The sequence below is a fragment of the Colias eurytheme genome, chromosome 5 (assembly GCF_061535395.1).
Source record: "Colias eurytheme isolate Ceu_HAF_F1 chromosome 5, ilColEury1 Martin Lab GWU primary, whole genome shotgun sequence".
NCBI lineage: Eukaryota > Metazoa > Arthropoda > Insecta > Lepidoptera > Pieridae > Colias > Colias eurytheme.
The window spans coordinates 4,282,692-4,297,280 of NC_142984.1; the positions used below are offsets into that span (position 1 = coordinate 4,282,692).

General features: G+C 33.8%; 1 protein-coding gene across 1 annotated transcript; it reads left to right on the top strand.

Annotated features, from left to right (window-relative positions):
• Positions 1-6,499: 6,499 nt before the first annotated feature.
• LOC149908414 (uncharacterized) lies at positions 6,500-7,228 on the top strand. The gene has a single exon (XM_090102272.1). It carries the CDS (start codon positions 6,500-6,502, stop codon positions 7,226-7,228), a length of 729 nt encoding a protein of 242 aa, XP_089958398.1.
• The last annotated feature ends 7,361 nt before the right edge of the window (positions 7,229-14,589 follow it).

Here is a 14,589-nt window from a genome sequence, read left to right on the forward strand (position 1 = left end):
TTTTATGGAACATCAAATAATCGTTTTTGAAGACTCTAGCGCAACTAAGATAAGGCTGTGAGAATTATTCTGTTTTGCTAAGACAAGTTTCTTCATGATAGTGGGGATTTAGGAATCATTGAGATACTTTTATTTATTTATACGACTTTATTGTATAAACATGAATGGGCAAACTTTTATTGATCAAATGTAAAATTCAATCAGCTTATCGTATAAATTAGTCAATGGTCTACCATTCATATAGTAGATATATTTTTAATACCGCTACATTACACAAAAACTATAATAGCTCTGTAATCGCCCATTTCATATTCCCAGTAGAACCGTGAAGAAAGAAAATTAAAGTGGATTGAAGGTAAAAAAGTGGGTTGTACCTCGCATCATTAGTGGAAGCCAATAGTCGTTACCTAAAAGACATTAGCATCAACTTTTGCCGCAATATTATTTTATGTAACCAAATATAAAACCCATATCGTATTGTGAAAGTTTGCTACATTTTAAAAATTAATTTATTTGATGGATTTTTCTTTATGAGAATGATTTTTAAGGTTTCTGATTCAAATAAGTGCTTGTGTTAGAAACCAAACAATAACAAAACTGAATGTTTATGAAAAACAATGTTTTCAATACGTTTAATAATCCAATTTTTCTATCGACAGTGTCGGGTTATTAATATTAGGCGGCTATAAGTAATAATTGATTCCTCATAATGTATGTGATTTTTATCGTAAACAGATCGCAGATTTGTGATAAGTACCTACATAAAATTATTGTACATAAGACTTTTTCTTTGTTTAAAAAGTGAAAGAACACTACCTACTGTAAATTTTCTCAAACTGATAACCTTTTTATTAAGTTCAAGTTAGTAGATATTAGTTACAAATTTCCCAAAAAATATCACATCTTTCTCTAGGTATAATATTTAAGCGGAATATTCATTATATTCTCATAATAAACACCGTATATACAGCGACTTGGAGATTTCATTTCCCAGTCATTTGTTTATTTCATTACGCGAACTCGAGTTTAAACTTAAAACTGTGCGCGCGTTTACTCTTCGCTGTATTAATTTTCAAAGAATATTATGATGCTACATCATTGCATTTTAATATTTTTCGGTTGATTTTATTAATTTCATTTTAGATATCTATTTGATTTCTCATACATCACATCTCTTAATATGCGTGATATAAATATTAAATGAGTTAAAGTTTCTAGTGAGTTCTTAGAGATAAACTACATAATATCATAAAGACTATCGCGGTTTCTTTCAATTATACTGAAAGGTACCACTATAGAATTGCAACTTAATTATTAAATATCGTGTGGAAAAGACACATACCTATGCATTTAATGCATATTATTAAACTATTGTCTATGACAATAGATTTATACTATGGTACCTACTTATACCTTAAATTATATTTCAGCTAGGCCACTATATTAAAAATAATTTCCAAAGGACCATCTGCAACCTGCAACCATTACATTACCATGAACATGCACGAATCACATCTTCATTCCAAGGACCAAAAAAACGACGTATCTATATTTTTTACTCTTTGCAGCTTCCATACATCAACGCTTACCCAAGACCCTGATGAGAAGATGATGATGGTAATTTGCGACGCACCAAGACGTCTATGTCTCGTGTTTTTTTGCCCAGGTATCATATGTGTACGAAATTACGTATAATTTATCGCTCGTATATATATGGGTGAGGAGCAAACATCTTGAATATGTACTGAATTATCAAGTACTGACAATGATACGCGGGTTTTATAGTAGGAATACTTATGTTGGTTTCTATTATAGGGTAACGTTATTATAATGTGATAATGCTTGTGGTGTAGTGAATATTATTCGTCGTCGTTTCAGCCGTGGGACGAAAGCCTCCCTCAGGCCTTATTTCATTATTCGTTTTAAGTTTATTTAAATAAAAAAGTAACTTCCACACGTAAAATATTTAAATCAGATTAATGTTAGGTACTTATGTCAATAATAATAACTGAAGCAAAAAAAATTTTTGTGAAAGCTCAGACGACTTATTTAAAACTAGTCAAAGACTTGCTATTCTTAAAACACTACAAGCTACGCAATAATGTTACGAAGCGATAAGCTGAAATCTTAGTCTGGCAAAGTATATACCTAATATTGTACTCAGTTAACTTGATTGTCAATGAAAGCTGAGAGCATCTTTAAAGATACAAAGCATTATAGTAGTCATTGATTTTTGAATAAGCATAAATACAATAAATGTTATTTCAAACAGAGCCAAAACACAAATTTGAACCTTATTTTCCACGTCCTCAATACAAACGATTATGTAAATAAAGGTTGTCATTTCGACATATTCAGCTTGATATTTTTTTAATGACAACCTTATTTCATTTTAAACGTACGCCTAGCCTACCGCGGTTTCATCCACTGTTTATTTTGCCTTTATTCTGATTCCGACACGCCGATTTCGTGGTTTTATAGTATATTACATCTACCATAATGACCATCACAAGGTAAATGCATAACATCGCAAAACACCACTTACCAGTTATCAGATAAGGTTCAATTTTGTATAGTTTTCGGACATTAACGATATTTTAATTGAGTCGATCCTGACGTAGAGTAATGATTGGACGTAACATCGATTTATTTCGAGTTCTCGTTTCTGATTGGCGGTCGCGATAAGTTTGTGACTATCAGTTAATGTTGTTATAATAGCAGTGTTCAGTTTTCCCGTGATTTTCGAAAAAGTCTTTTTCACCGGCCTTAAATTACATGCAAAGAGTGTATTACATGGAACACTCTCATAATTACATGTTTTGAGACAGCGGCATTAATAATTTCATACATAAATGGTTATTAAGAAGCTGTATGAAATAAAATGATAACAAGTGGATGAAAATGCAGTGTTCTAGAATCTAGATAGTAATAAAATTCACGATATGTATGTTTATTTAAACAATAGAAATCTGTGAAAAAACATACGATTTTGACGCCCTATGGGTCGTTTTCTATTGGGAAATCTTATTTTTTTTAATGAATTTTATTAATAATTGGTGCACCTGTACACATTATATGTATAGGTATGTGTTCATTCGAGGATAACGATAACGCAGATTTTTGTTACGAACCATATACCTAAAGCAATGTTGTCAGTCGTTGATAATACAAAATACCCATTTCCTCAGTCAGAAACGTATTTAAAGACGAAGGCTTAAGCCTAATGGATTTTAGAACCCATAGGGATTCAAGAGTGACCCCTAATGAGAGTCCTCTTGACAAATCGCCACGAAGCCCGCCCCCTATCGGTGATCAGCGAAGTATCAAGTGTAACCTCAGTTCTTACATTTGGCAATCAACATTACAAGGTAATCTATACTCCTCCAACAAGAGTTGGCAATACGACGAAAAAATACTGCTCCAGTCTTTGCTGTTAACGTGTACGATAGGTAAACGATTAACAATGTCCATGAGATCGTTTAGTTTTAGTTTTCTGTAGTACCTATTCTGTAGAACTTTTTGCTAAATTTGGTAAAAGTGTGTAGAAAAATTATCATAGCTAGGCAATATAAATGCTCTTAGGACGCTAAAAGTTTGCCTTGGAAAGATCACTACTAAGTTGTAAGGCCGCTAAATCGGTACACTAAACTGTTTCTTGATTTTATTTATGGATATTTTAGTAAGTACAATAATTGACCGTTGTATTTACTTTTTAAGTGTAAAAATAATAATAACCACTGACCTGATGCTAGTTCACTATCGTACATCATACTTTGGCTCTACATACTTTCTAACTTTTGTCTTAAAACATGCAAGAATCTATGTAACTTTGATTCTTTAATAATCATATACCTAGCTGTTATAAGTATCAAACTTAAATCTTTCCTTTAATAAGAAATATGAAATTTTCATTTTGTAGTCTTTCGCATCATATTCTTAGCAATTTTACTCGCCTATGAAGAAAATATTCTTCCCTAAACCTCACTAAGACCAAATAAATTATTTTTAACCTTTACAAAGTATCACAGAATGTAAGTAAATCTCTCTTATTGCACAAGAAGATGAATTAGTGGCTCTAAAGCCTAATATAATAGATTTAAAATAGAGTAATTTAAAAATAATATCTAGTGTACTTCTGAAGCAAATGTCAATGCCACCTTCTTGTATCTAGGCATTTGTAAAGTTATAAAATCAGAAATATAAAAAGGTGAGCCCTTGGGATATAATATAAGATGGTAATCTCGCTCTTATCACTTCGAATCAATTTAGTTCAATCGAAGGTGACATTTACCTTGAGAGCTCTACTATAACCAATATTCCAGAGTTAATACGAAAAAGAGTAGGTAAAAGCTTGGACATAGTTTGCCTGTTTAATGTTATCTGAAAACTGTACATGTTCTGGAAAGAAAGAAATAAAATTATTATTATTATTTATAGTTAACGAGCATTATTTAAATTATAGAAAAAATCCATATACATACCTACATGGAACGTATCGCAGCATTTTCTTAGCACTAAAACCTACACAGACAATATGTCCGTGAAAACCTAACACTAATTACTGCCTTCTATTTACAAGCAAAACTTTTATTATTTACAAACCAGCATCATTAATTTTTCATTTAAATCAGCTTAATTGAATCATATACACTCAACGCGATCAAATAATCTAAGTTAAATTGCGAGCATCCGTCGTAGGTGAGAGCTTGCGAAAATCTTAATTAACAGATAGGCTGGAGTCATTTATCTCCGTCATGTGATAAGGTAAGGGAGGGCTCAGGTAAGCGATGATGGAGAATTAATGATTGATAGATGTAAATCATTAATGATTCGGTAGCGAGGATTTGTTTCTTAATACATAATCATTAATATTTCGATAATGCTTCAATTAATGTGATGCATCTTTATAAGATTTCACGGATCGTTCGTTGTGGTACTTTAATTCGTGAGACATGATTGTAGGAATATTTAATATCAAATGAAATGATATTTGGGTAATCATTTTAGTTTTACTTCATTTACGTAAACATACCTTACGTGAAGTTACGTTTTAGGTAATTGTTCTTGAATAAGTTTTTTTTAAGTTTCTTTTCCGAAAATGTTGATGACTCTACATTGACTGTATTTTATACCATATTAATATTATGTACCTACATCTGTCAAGCCCCATCTTAATATAATAATGGTTGCATTAATCACTGCTTTTATAACAGTTTGTTTCAAACATGAAAGTGTGAAAGTGTAATAAAATAGTTATTTTCAAACTTGAAAAATTACAAACAAAACATTACGCTAAAAGTGACTAGGGTCGCTCTCTATAATTAAACATCAATACCGTTACAAAAAGTAAATAAACAGGGTACGTATGGAGGCACGGAGGGGCGCGGGGGGTGAGGTCTCGACTATGACTAATGTGCTGTTATCCGTCAGTGTCATTCGCGGGCAAGGGGCGCCACTCTCGACCAGGGCCGTATTCCTGTATTACATTTTCCTCATTTGGGAACAGATACGTATCTATATGTAAATCATGTATTTATACTCAGATGATTTCGTCGAAGATTACGTGACACCGAAACACGAATTCCTACTGGATTCCATGTAAGGTATTCTTTTGGAACGCTCGTATGACAGGTTAATCGATGCGAGAGATTTTAATTGCATGTACATAAAAGCAGATTGTAATATAATATCTTCTCATAATTAAAAGAACAATTGGTTCCGTAACGAAGACGTTCAAAGATATATGTGTATATAAATACCTTAGTATATGACTTTATCTTGTGAAACATGCTAACAAGTTCGTAAATGTTGTTGGTTTGTTTGAATAAATTAAGCACCGAAACTACTGGACCGATTAAAAAATCTTTTACCAATAGAATCCTACATTATTGGTACTTTAATTCGTGAGACATGATTGTAGGAATATTTAATATCAAATGAAATGATATTTGGGTAATCATTTTAGTTTTACTTCATTTACGTAAACATACCTTACGTGAAGTTACGTTTTAGGTAATTGTTCTTGAATAAGTTTTTTTTAAGTTTCTTTTCCGAAAATGTTGATGACTCTACATTGACTGTATTTTATACCATATTAATATTATGTACCTACATCTGTCAAGCCCCATCTTAATATAATAATGGTTGCATTAATCACTGCTTTTATAACAGTTTGTTTCAAACATGAAAGTGTGAAAGTGTAATAAAATAGTTATTTTCAAACTTGAAAAATTACAAACAAAACATTACGCTAAAAGTGACTAGGGTCGCTCTCTATAATTAAACATCAATACCGTTACGTTTTTTTGAGGGTAGGTGTGTGCCTAGATTAACGTATTTTTCTGTGCTCTCAAAAATAATTGTATATTTAATATTTAAAGTGTTTAATAAGTGTGAATTTATGGCCGAATAAGATCTATACCTACCAGCAACGTATATCCTTAAGTTATTTTATAAAACTTTTCACAACTTTCAAATATTAATCAACCACTAAGTCACAATGGACTCTATCAAGCAATCACTGACAGAGATGACTGAATTATTCACCTCAAAGATGGCAGAGTTTGAAAAAACCCTACATGGAACAGCACCAACTTCACCTAATTCAAATGTTGTGTCTTCTGAATTTTATGAATTCCGCTCTTTTGTGATGACCTCGCTGAAGACTTTGCACGCACAAGTTGAGTTACTTTTTAAAATATCCGACCAGCAGGAAACTCGATCTCGCCGCAAAATGCTACTTGTGCATGGAGTTACTGAGGAGAGAAAGGAAGATACCGCTGCACTGGTCGCCAAAGTGCTCGCTGACCGGCTTAAAAAACCTGATGTTGTACCCGAAAGCTTTAGTCGCTGTCATCGTTTGGGTCGTGGCAATACCGACAAGCCCCGGCCTATTGTAGTCAAATTTAAAAGTCTGCCAATGAGGGATCATGTTTGGTTCTCTAAAACTTGTTTCAAGAACACTGGTATTACTGTCTCGGAGTATCTAACAAAGGCCAGACATGACACTTTTATGGCTGCACGCAAAAAGTTTGGTATTCCAAGATGTTGGACGCATGAGGGGAGTATTATCATCCGGACCTCCGATGGAGTCCGGCACCGAGTAGTTTCATCCGAAGATCTTGACTTAATCGCCTGTGATAGCTCGGAGGAATCTACTGCTGCATCCAACAATGCTAAAGACACCAAGGCTACAGCCGGCTCACGTCCCAAGCGTGTTAAAAAGTGAAATTTAAGGTGATTCAAATCTGTGAGGTTATACCACGGCACCCGTACTATAATATTTCCTCTTATTTCATTCTTGTTACTCTAGTTATTAATCTGTTTATTTCATTCACTTCACAAAATTCTATTTAAGCTGTGGTATTATAGCTCCTTATTCTTTTACCCTCTATTCACGTGTATTTTTGTATTTTGTTCACTCTTGACTTTGATATTAATTTCAATCATAAAATAAGTCAATTGACATTTCAATGTTTTGTTTTGTTTTGATTGTGAACTGTCAAAGTTGTCAAACTCAGTTTTGTCAATCATGGTTGTCAATGTTGCCATTTTTAATAATTAATAATATGTTCCGTTCCGTTGTATGTTTTTATAATGTGATTTACTCATTATTCCATGCGCTGCTGGCGGTTATAGGAAAACTATTTATATATATATATTTTAATTTTTATATTATTAATATATTTATTATACACGTATTTATTATTTATTTACTTAAATATATTTCTTATTTTAATTTTATTTTATTACGATTGTACTTTTTATTTAGTTATAAAATTATATTGATTAAATTCAACTATTGCTTCAATTAGTGATAGCGAATGCAGTGATTCCTTTTATAGTATAAAAAGTTCGAGCAATAGCTTGAATGATAGTTTCCTCAGCACAGATTATGTTGCTCTAGACAAATCGCTTGCCGCGGTATTTTCCAATGTATCAAAAAATTTCAATGTTATCCATTTAAATGCCCAAAGTATTCCGGCTCATTTCAATGATTTACTTGCATCATTTACCAATACTCCTATCCACGCCCTCCTCATCTCCGAAACATGGCTCAAACCCTGTCTTTCTTCCACTAGCTATTCCCTTCCTGGCTTCAACTTAATACGTAACGACCGCATCGGCCGTGGCGGAGGTGGAGTTGCTATTTACTTACGTGATAACATACCATTCTCCATCATAAGCACATCCCCCCAGCCACCGCCAGATGATGCGGCCGAGTACATCCTACTTGAAATTATCCTTTCCAATGTCAAAATCCTGTTAGGTGTATTCTACGTTCCTTCTCTCCTTTTCAACTATTTCCCTACTTTTGAGAAAACCTTAGAAAACCTACGTCCTCTGTATGACCATGTGTTAATTATGGGCGATTTCAATACATGCCTTTTGAAAAATGACACACGCAGTAGAAAACTATCGTCTGTTCTATCCTCTTGTAACTTAAATTTACTTCCTCTTGATCCTACCCACTTTGCTCCTGGCTGTAATCCCTCTCTCCTAGACTTAATCATTGTTTCTTCCACTGACCATGTTTCAAAACACGGACAATGCTCCGCTGATGCCTTCTCCTTTCATGATCTTATCTTCCTTTCATACCTCCTACGTCCTCCTAAAAAGAAGCACAAGGTTCTGCTGCAGCGTAATTTTCGTGGGATGGATGTCGAGCGTCTACTTGAAGATGCCAGGAAAATAGATTGGTCTTCTGTGTTTTCATCGGACACAGCTGACTCCAAAGTTCAAGTGTTTAATTCAGCTATAATAAAGTTATTTGATATACATGCACCCATTAGATCTATCAAAATTAAACATGCTCCTGCTCCCTGGCTTACTGATGAACTGAAATCTATAGTTCATAAGAAAAACCTTGCCAAAGCCAGGTTCAAAAGTAACAACTCTGACATCAATCGAGAGAAGTACAAGAAGCTCCGCAATCGCTGCAATATGATGTGTAGAGATGCACAACGACGCTACATTCATAAATCTGTTGAGAACGGCAACACAGCAAATACCTGGAAATTTCTTAAATCTCTTGGGGTTGGTAAGTCATGTAATAATTCTGTTCCTCTTAGTACTAACATTAATCTTTTAAATAAACATTTCACTTCTTCCGTTGCTCCTTTAGATAGTAACACTAAACGTGATACTATTAACTTTCTTTCCTCTCTGCCAACTCCCAATTTTCCACCGTTCAATTTCGTACCATTCACTGACAGTGATATTAAGAAGAACATATTGTCCATTGCTTCGAATGCTATGGGCTGTGACAGTATTGGCCGGGCTATGATTTTACCTATCCTTGACATAGTCACTCCTATCATATCACACATCCTTAATTTCTCTATTTCATCCGCTAGTTTCCCTCAAGCATGGAAGGATGCTCATATTATCCCACTCCCTAAAAAGAACAATCCTTCCTGTTTTTCCGAATACCGCCCAATATCCATTCTCCCCTTCCTTTCTAAAATTCTCGAGAAAATGGTGCAGCAGCAGCTGTGCTCTTTTCTAACGAGAAACTCCCTCCTAGATCCTCTACAATCCGGTTTCCGAGCTGGACATAGCACGGTCACTGCTCTTGTCAAGGTTACAGATGATATTCGCCTAGCAATGGATAATAAGCAGCTAACAATTCTCACTCTTTTAGATTTTTCTAATGCTTTCAACACTGTTGATTTTGATATTTTGTTAGCTGTGCTTAGTTCTCTTAATATATCTCCTGCAGTGTTGGATTGGTTTCGTAGCTACTTGCAAGGACGTCGGCAGTGTATCCGTGTTGATAATACGTATTCCTCTTGGTGTGATGTTACTGCTGGCGTTCCGCAAGGCGGCGTGTTGTCACCCCTCCTTTTCAGTATTTTTATCAATTCCATAACTTCTAATATATCTTCTCTCTACCATCTATATGCAGACGATCTTCAGATTTATAGGCATTCTACTATAGACAGTCTAGAACAAGAAATAAGATGTGTAAATGAAGATCTTAGGACTATTGTAAGCTGGACTCATAAATATGGACTGAATATAAATCCAAATAAAACCCAAGCAATCGTAATAGGTAGCCCTTATTACATCTCCAGAGTTTCTGTTGCAGATCTACCTAAGATCTCGATTGAGGGGGTTCAAATAGCTTACAGTTCTACTGTAAAGAACCTTGGTATTACTCTCGACCAAACCCTGTCCTGGACAGAGCAAATTAATCTCGTTAGTCGTAAGATTTTTGGTGTTGCTGCAATGCTAAGACGTTTGCGCAATTTTTTGCCCATATCCACGAAAATTTTGCTCGCACAATCTTTGCTTCTTCCTATCCTCGACTATGCTGATGCAAGCTACTTAGACCTTACTGAGGAGCACTTAAACAAATTAGAACGCCTCCAAAATTTTGCGATAAGATTTATCTTTGGTCTTCGCAAGTTCGACCATATCTCAGACTTCCGCTCACAACTCAGATGGCTTCCTATCCGCCTTCGCCGGAATACGCATCTCCTGTCCCTCCTGTACTCAATCCTTTTCGATCCCAGAACTCCTTCCTACTTAAAAAAGAGATTTATATTTATGGGCTCGTCTCATGAATGTAATTTGCGCTCCTCTAACAATCTTACGCTTTGTATGCCTGCTCACATCTCCAAATTTTATGATTCATCTTTTACCGTGCAAGCCGTAAGATTGTGGAACTCCCTACCAACCGCAATAAAGCAAGCGCAAACTTTGAATAGTTTTAAAGCTGCAATTAAAAAATATTATCTGTCCTCATAATCATTCTGCATCTGTTCTGTTTTACCTATTTCTCTTCCTGAAATTTTTATATAATATCCTCTTCTGCACGTTTTTCTTTCTTTCGTTATATATGTAATTTTATAACTTACTCATATCTATTATATTTATTTGTATTCACTCCTTGTATATGCACTATCTACCTTTTTCAATCTTTTCATTTTCCTATATCCCAAGGTTGCCTGGAAGAAATCGCTTCAAAGCGATAAGGCCGCCAATTTGTACGGTGAAGATTCTTTTTGTATATTATTGTATTGTTTATCTGTGCATTGTACAATAAAGTGTTTTTTATTTATTTATTTATTTATTATTTGTGATGAAAATAGGTTATATTTTATGATGTTTTTATCCCGGGTGCCGGGCGTTTATACATGTTATTAGCTTCATATGTGGTAACTGGTAAGTATATGTGATTTAAATGTAGAGCGCGTAGGTACAAGAAATAAAAAATCCCACAAATAAACCAACTATCCAGAACATCTATGTACCTACCGTGGTAGGTACCACTTTTATAATTTTTAATAACTATTATAATGGTTGAAAGCAAAAACCATCTCCATCTATATTTTTTTAATATCTTATAGGTATATAGCGTCTAGATACTACTTTTTAGGGTTCCGTAGCCAAAATGGCAAAAACGGAACCCTTATAGTTTCGTCATGTCCGTCTGTCCGTCTGTCCGTCTGTCCGTCTGTCACAGCCGATTTACTCGGAAACTATAAGTACTACAGTGATGAAATTTGATGGGAATATGTGTTGTATGAACCGCTACAAAAATATGACACTAAATAGTAAAAAAAAGAATTGGGGGTGGGGCCCCCCATACATGTAACTGAGGGATGAAATTTTTTTTTTCGATGTACATACCCGTGTGGGGTATCAATGGAAAGGTCTTTTAAAATGATATAAAGTTTTCTAAAAAACATTTTTCTTAAAGTGAACGGTTTTTGAGATATCAGCTCTCAAAGTCGTAAAAAGTATGTCCCCCCCCCTCTATTTTTATAACTACGGGGTATAAAATTCTAAAAAAAATAGAGGTGATGCATGCTAATTAACTCTTTCAACGATTTTTGGTTTGATCAAAGTATCTCTTATAGTTTTTGAGATAGGTTGATTTAACTGTAATTTATTATATTTGCTGCTACGGAACCCTTTGTGCGCGAGCCCGACTCGCACTTGGCCGGTTTTATTTAAAGATAAGGTTCGTCTCTGTACAGTCTGTATATTTTCTGGGTCTTTTGAAATTGGTTTTGGCGCACAGCGTACCGCGACACGTCACCCCTCTCTGGGGCATACCGGGCACAATTAGATAAAAAAGGCTAATCCTGCCCCAATATCAGTTGAAAGTATTGATATTTATAATTTAATAGTTAATTTGAATTCATAATACTAGTTTGTTAAAGCAAATAGCATGTATAAGGCCAAAAATACTCACGTATTATATACGTACACTTTGTATTACGTAGGATGAAATATATATGTATATGTTTTCCAGTTACTTTTTAATGAAATACTATACATATTACAAACAAATAAAATTGTTTGTGGTATGTGAATTTCGTTTCTTTTAGTGAGAAATGTATCTATTTTCTTATAAGCCTCAGAATTTATCAACTATTTTCCGTTATTAATATAGATAACATCTATCTAATATCATATTGTGTATATGGAATATAATGCACATATTTTTAAGGAAATTATTTCGATGATTGTTGATTATATGTTTTAATTATTTATTGTTTGTTTCATTAAGATATCCACGTATTGAATAAACATGGACACAATGGGTTGGATAATTAAATTAATTAGTACCGTAGCACAAATATAGTAAGTTTTAATTCAATACTCATTCAGCACAACGTCTACTATCAAAAAACAACCAAAGAGAACACTTTTTAAGCTTCATTTTTCGCTGAGGAATGGTTTTCAGAACTCTACAAAATGATTTCTCGCCGGAACAACTGGTTTTGAACTCAGTGTCCCTTATGTTAAGTATCATATTTATTCGCCTATATTTTCATAGATGTTTTTGGAATCTGTTTCGTTAAGGTCGTTGGAAAATGAGGCTAATGGTGATGTACGTAAGGACCATATTTCTGAAAAAAAGCAATAAGGATCCCGTTACCCCACTTCGTCTCTCACGCTCTTAGACAAATGATGTAACATTTGTCCAAATGATGGCGCGGGCGGCGGAGAGAATGAATTTAAATTATCATTCAGTGGTACCAACATACTGCTTCAGTACCGAAAACCTAGTTTGATTTATTTTATTACGTATTAAGCTTGGAAATTCTAATATACAGAATACAAGAAGCAAAGAATTTGGCAATAACTATTCGGTCACGTTATTCTTGAAGTCGATCCTAATTTTAATTTGAATATTAATTTGTTCAAGGGCACCTAGGATTACTGTTGAGAAATGTTAAAAAAATAAACATAGGTATATTGTTATAGGCAGTCAGAGTCAGATAATGAAAATGAAAGGCAATAATATTTAAATTATTTTAAGCAGGTAGATATTTATGTCAGTACTAGTTACTTATATCCAATTGAGAGAGAAGACTCAAAAGCCTAAAAAAACCTATAAAATTAATGATATGCAAATATTATCTTGAATTGATTATATGAAAATGAATAAACACATAGTATTCAATTAAGAATTTTCATTATTAAAGTACCATTAATTATGAAATTTCCAACACAAAAACATAATTTGCTTTACAATAATGAACATCGAATTCTTAAACATTTATTATATCAACGTCACCATAACAAATGGCGCGACACACAGAGAAACACGTTTCCCAACTCCAACTCGAAACAATCCCGCGTGTGGTGCCTAAGAAAAAAACAATAGACCCGTGATGAAGACGTAGCCATTGTGAACAACGAGCGAGCAATATTTCACCTCTTTGTATACCTTCAGAGCTCGATTAATTCTAGATATCTCCATTTCTATACGCCGTGATGAAACCTTTTTTGATTATGTGCTAACGTGCGTGGGCTTTAATTTATGCTATGTATTGGTAATTATGTGTAATAAGAAATTTTTGTAAAACATTAAAAAAATTATAAATAAATATAGGTACGCTACGAATTGAGAACCTCCCTTGTTTACGGAAAATTATATTTTTCATTGATATGTGTTGTGATATAATTTTAAATGTGCCTCTGTTGATGCCTACACGAACTGGTTTCTAAATCTCTAGTAAATAATGTATATGTAAAAATCAAATAAAAGAAATTGTATTTAGTATTCAAGGCGTACTTAGCTTGTATATTTCAGTAAAGAGTGAAAACAGTGAATGTATGTTATAACTAATATTATTCGTAATGTAATGCGCTGTAATATTCCTTAGAAGTAAATAGGCTGTAAATAACACAGTTCTATTCAAAACATACTCACCTACTCGAGAGGACATTATGCAAATAAAGTAAATTGAATTACCGGAGTTAAATGTCGCATAAGATAAAAACGACAGAGCAATCTACAAGCCAATGAGGAGGCTCTATATTAACATATTCAGGGTCTATTGAATATTTATATTCCTTCGGTTCCCGACAACTGGTGTTGGCATTTACTCAGCCTTGTATACGTAACGAGCTGAAGCTCGAAAAAAAAAGCCAACATCCTTTCTCAATAATGACAGAATTAAATTAATACGTCTAAATTTAAAACGGCTAATTATAACATGTTTCGTTGTCGTATTAATAATGTTCAATAACGGTACAGTTATTGATAAAAATAGTGTGAGCTGTTTGGAATAATATAGTGAATTTAATAACAAAACATTCTGAAACTTATGTTCGTTACCAAAC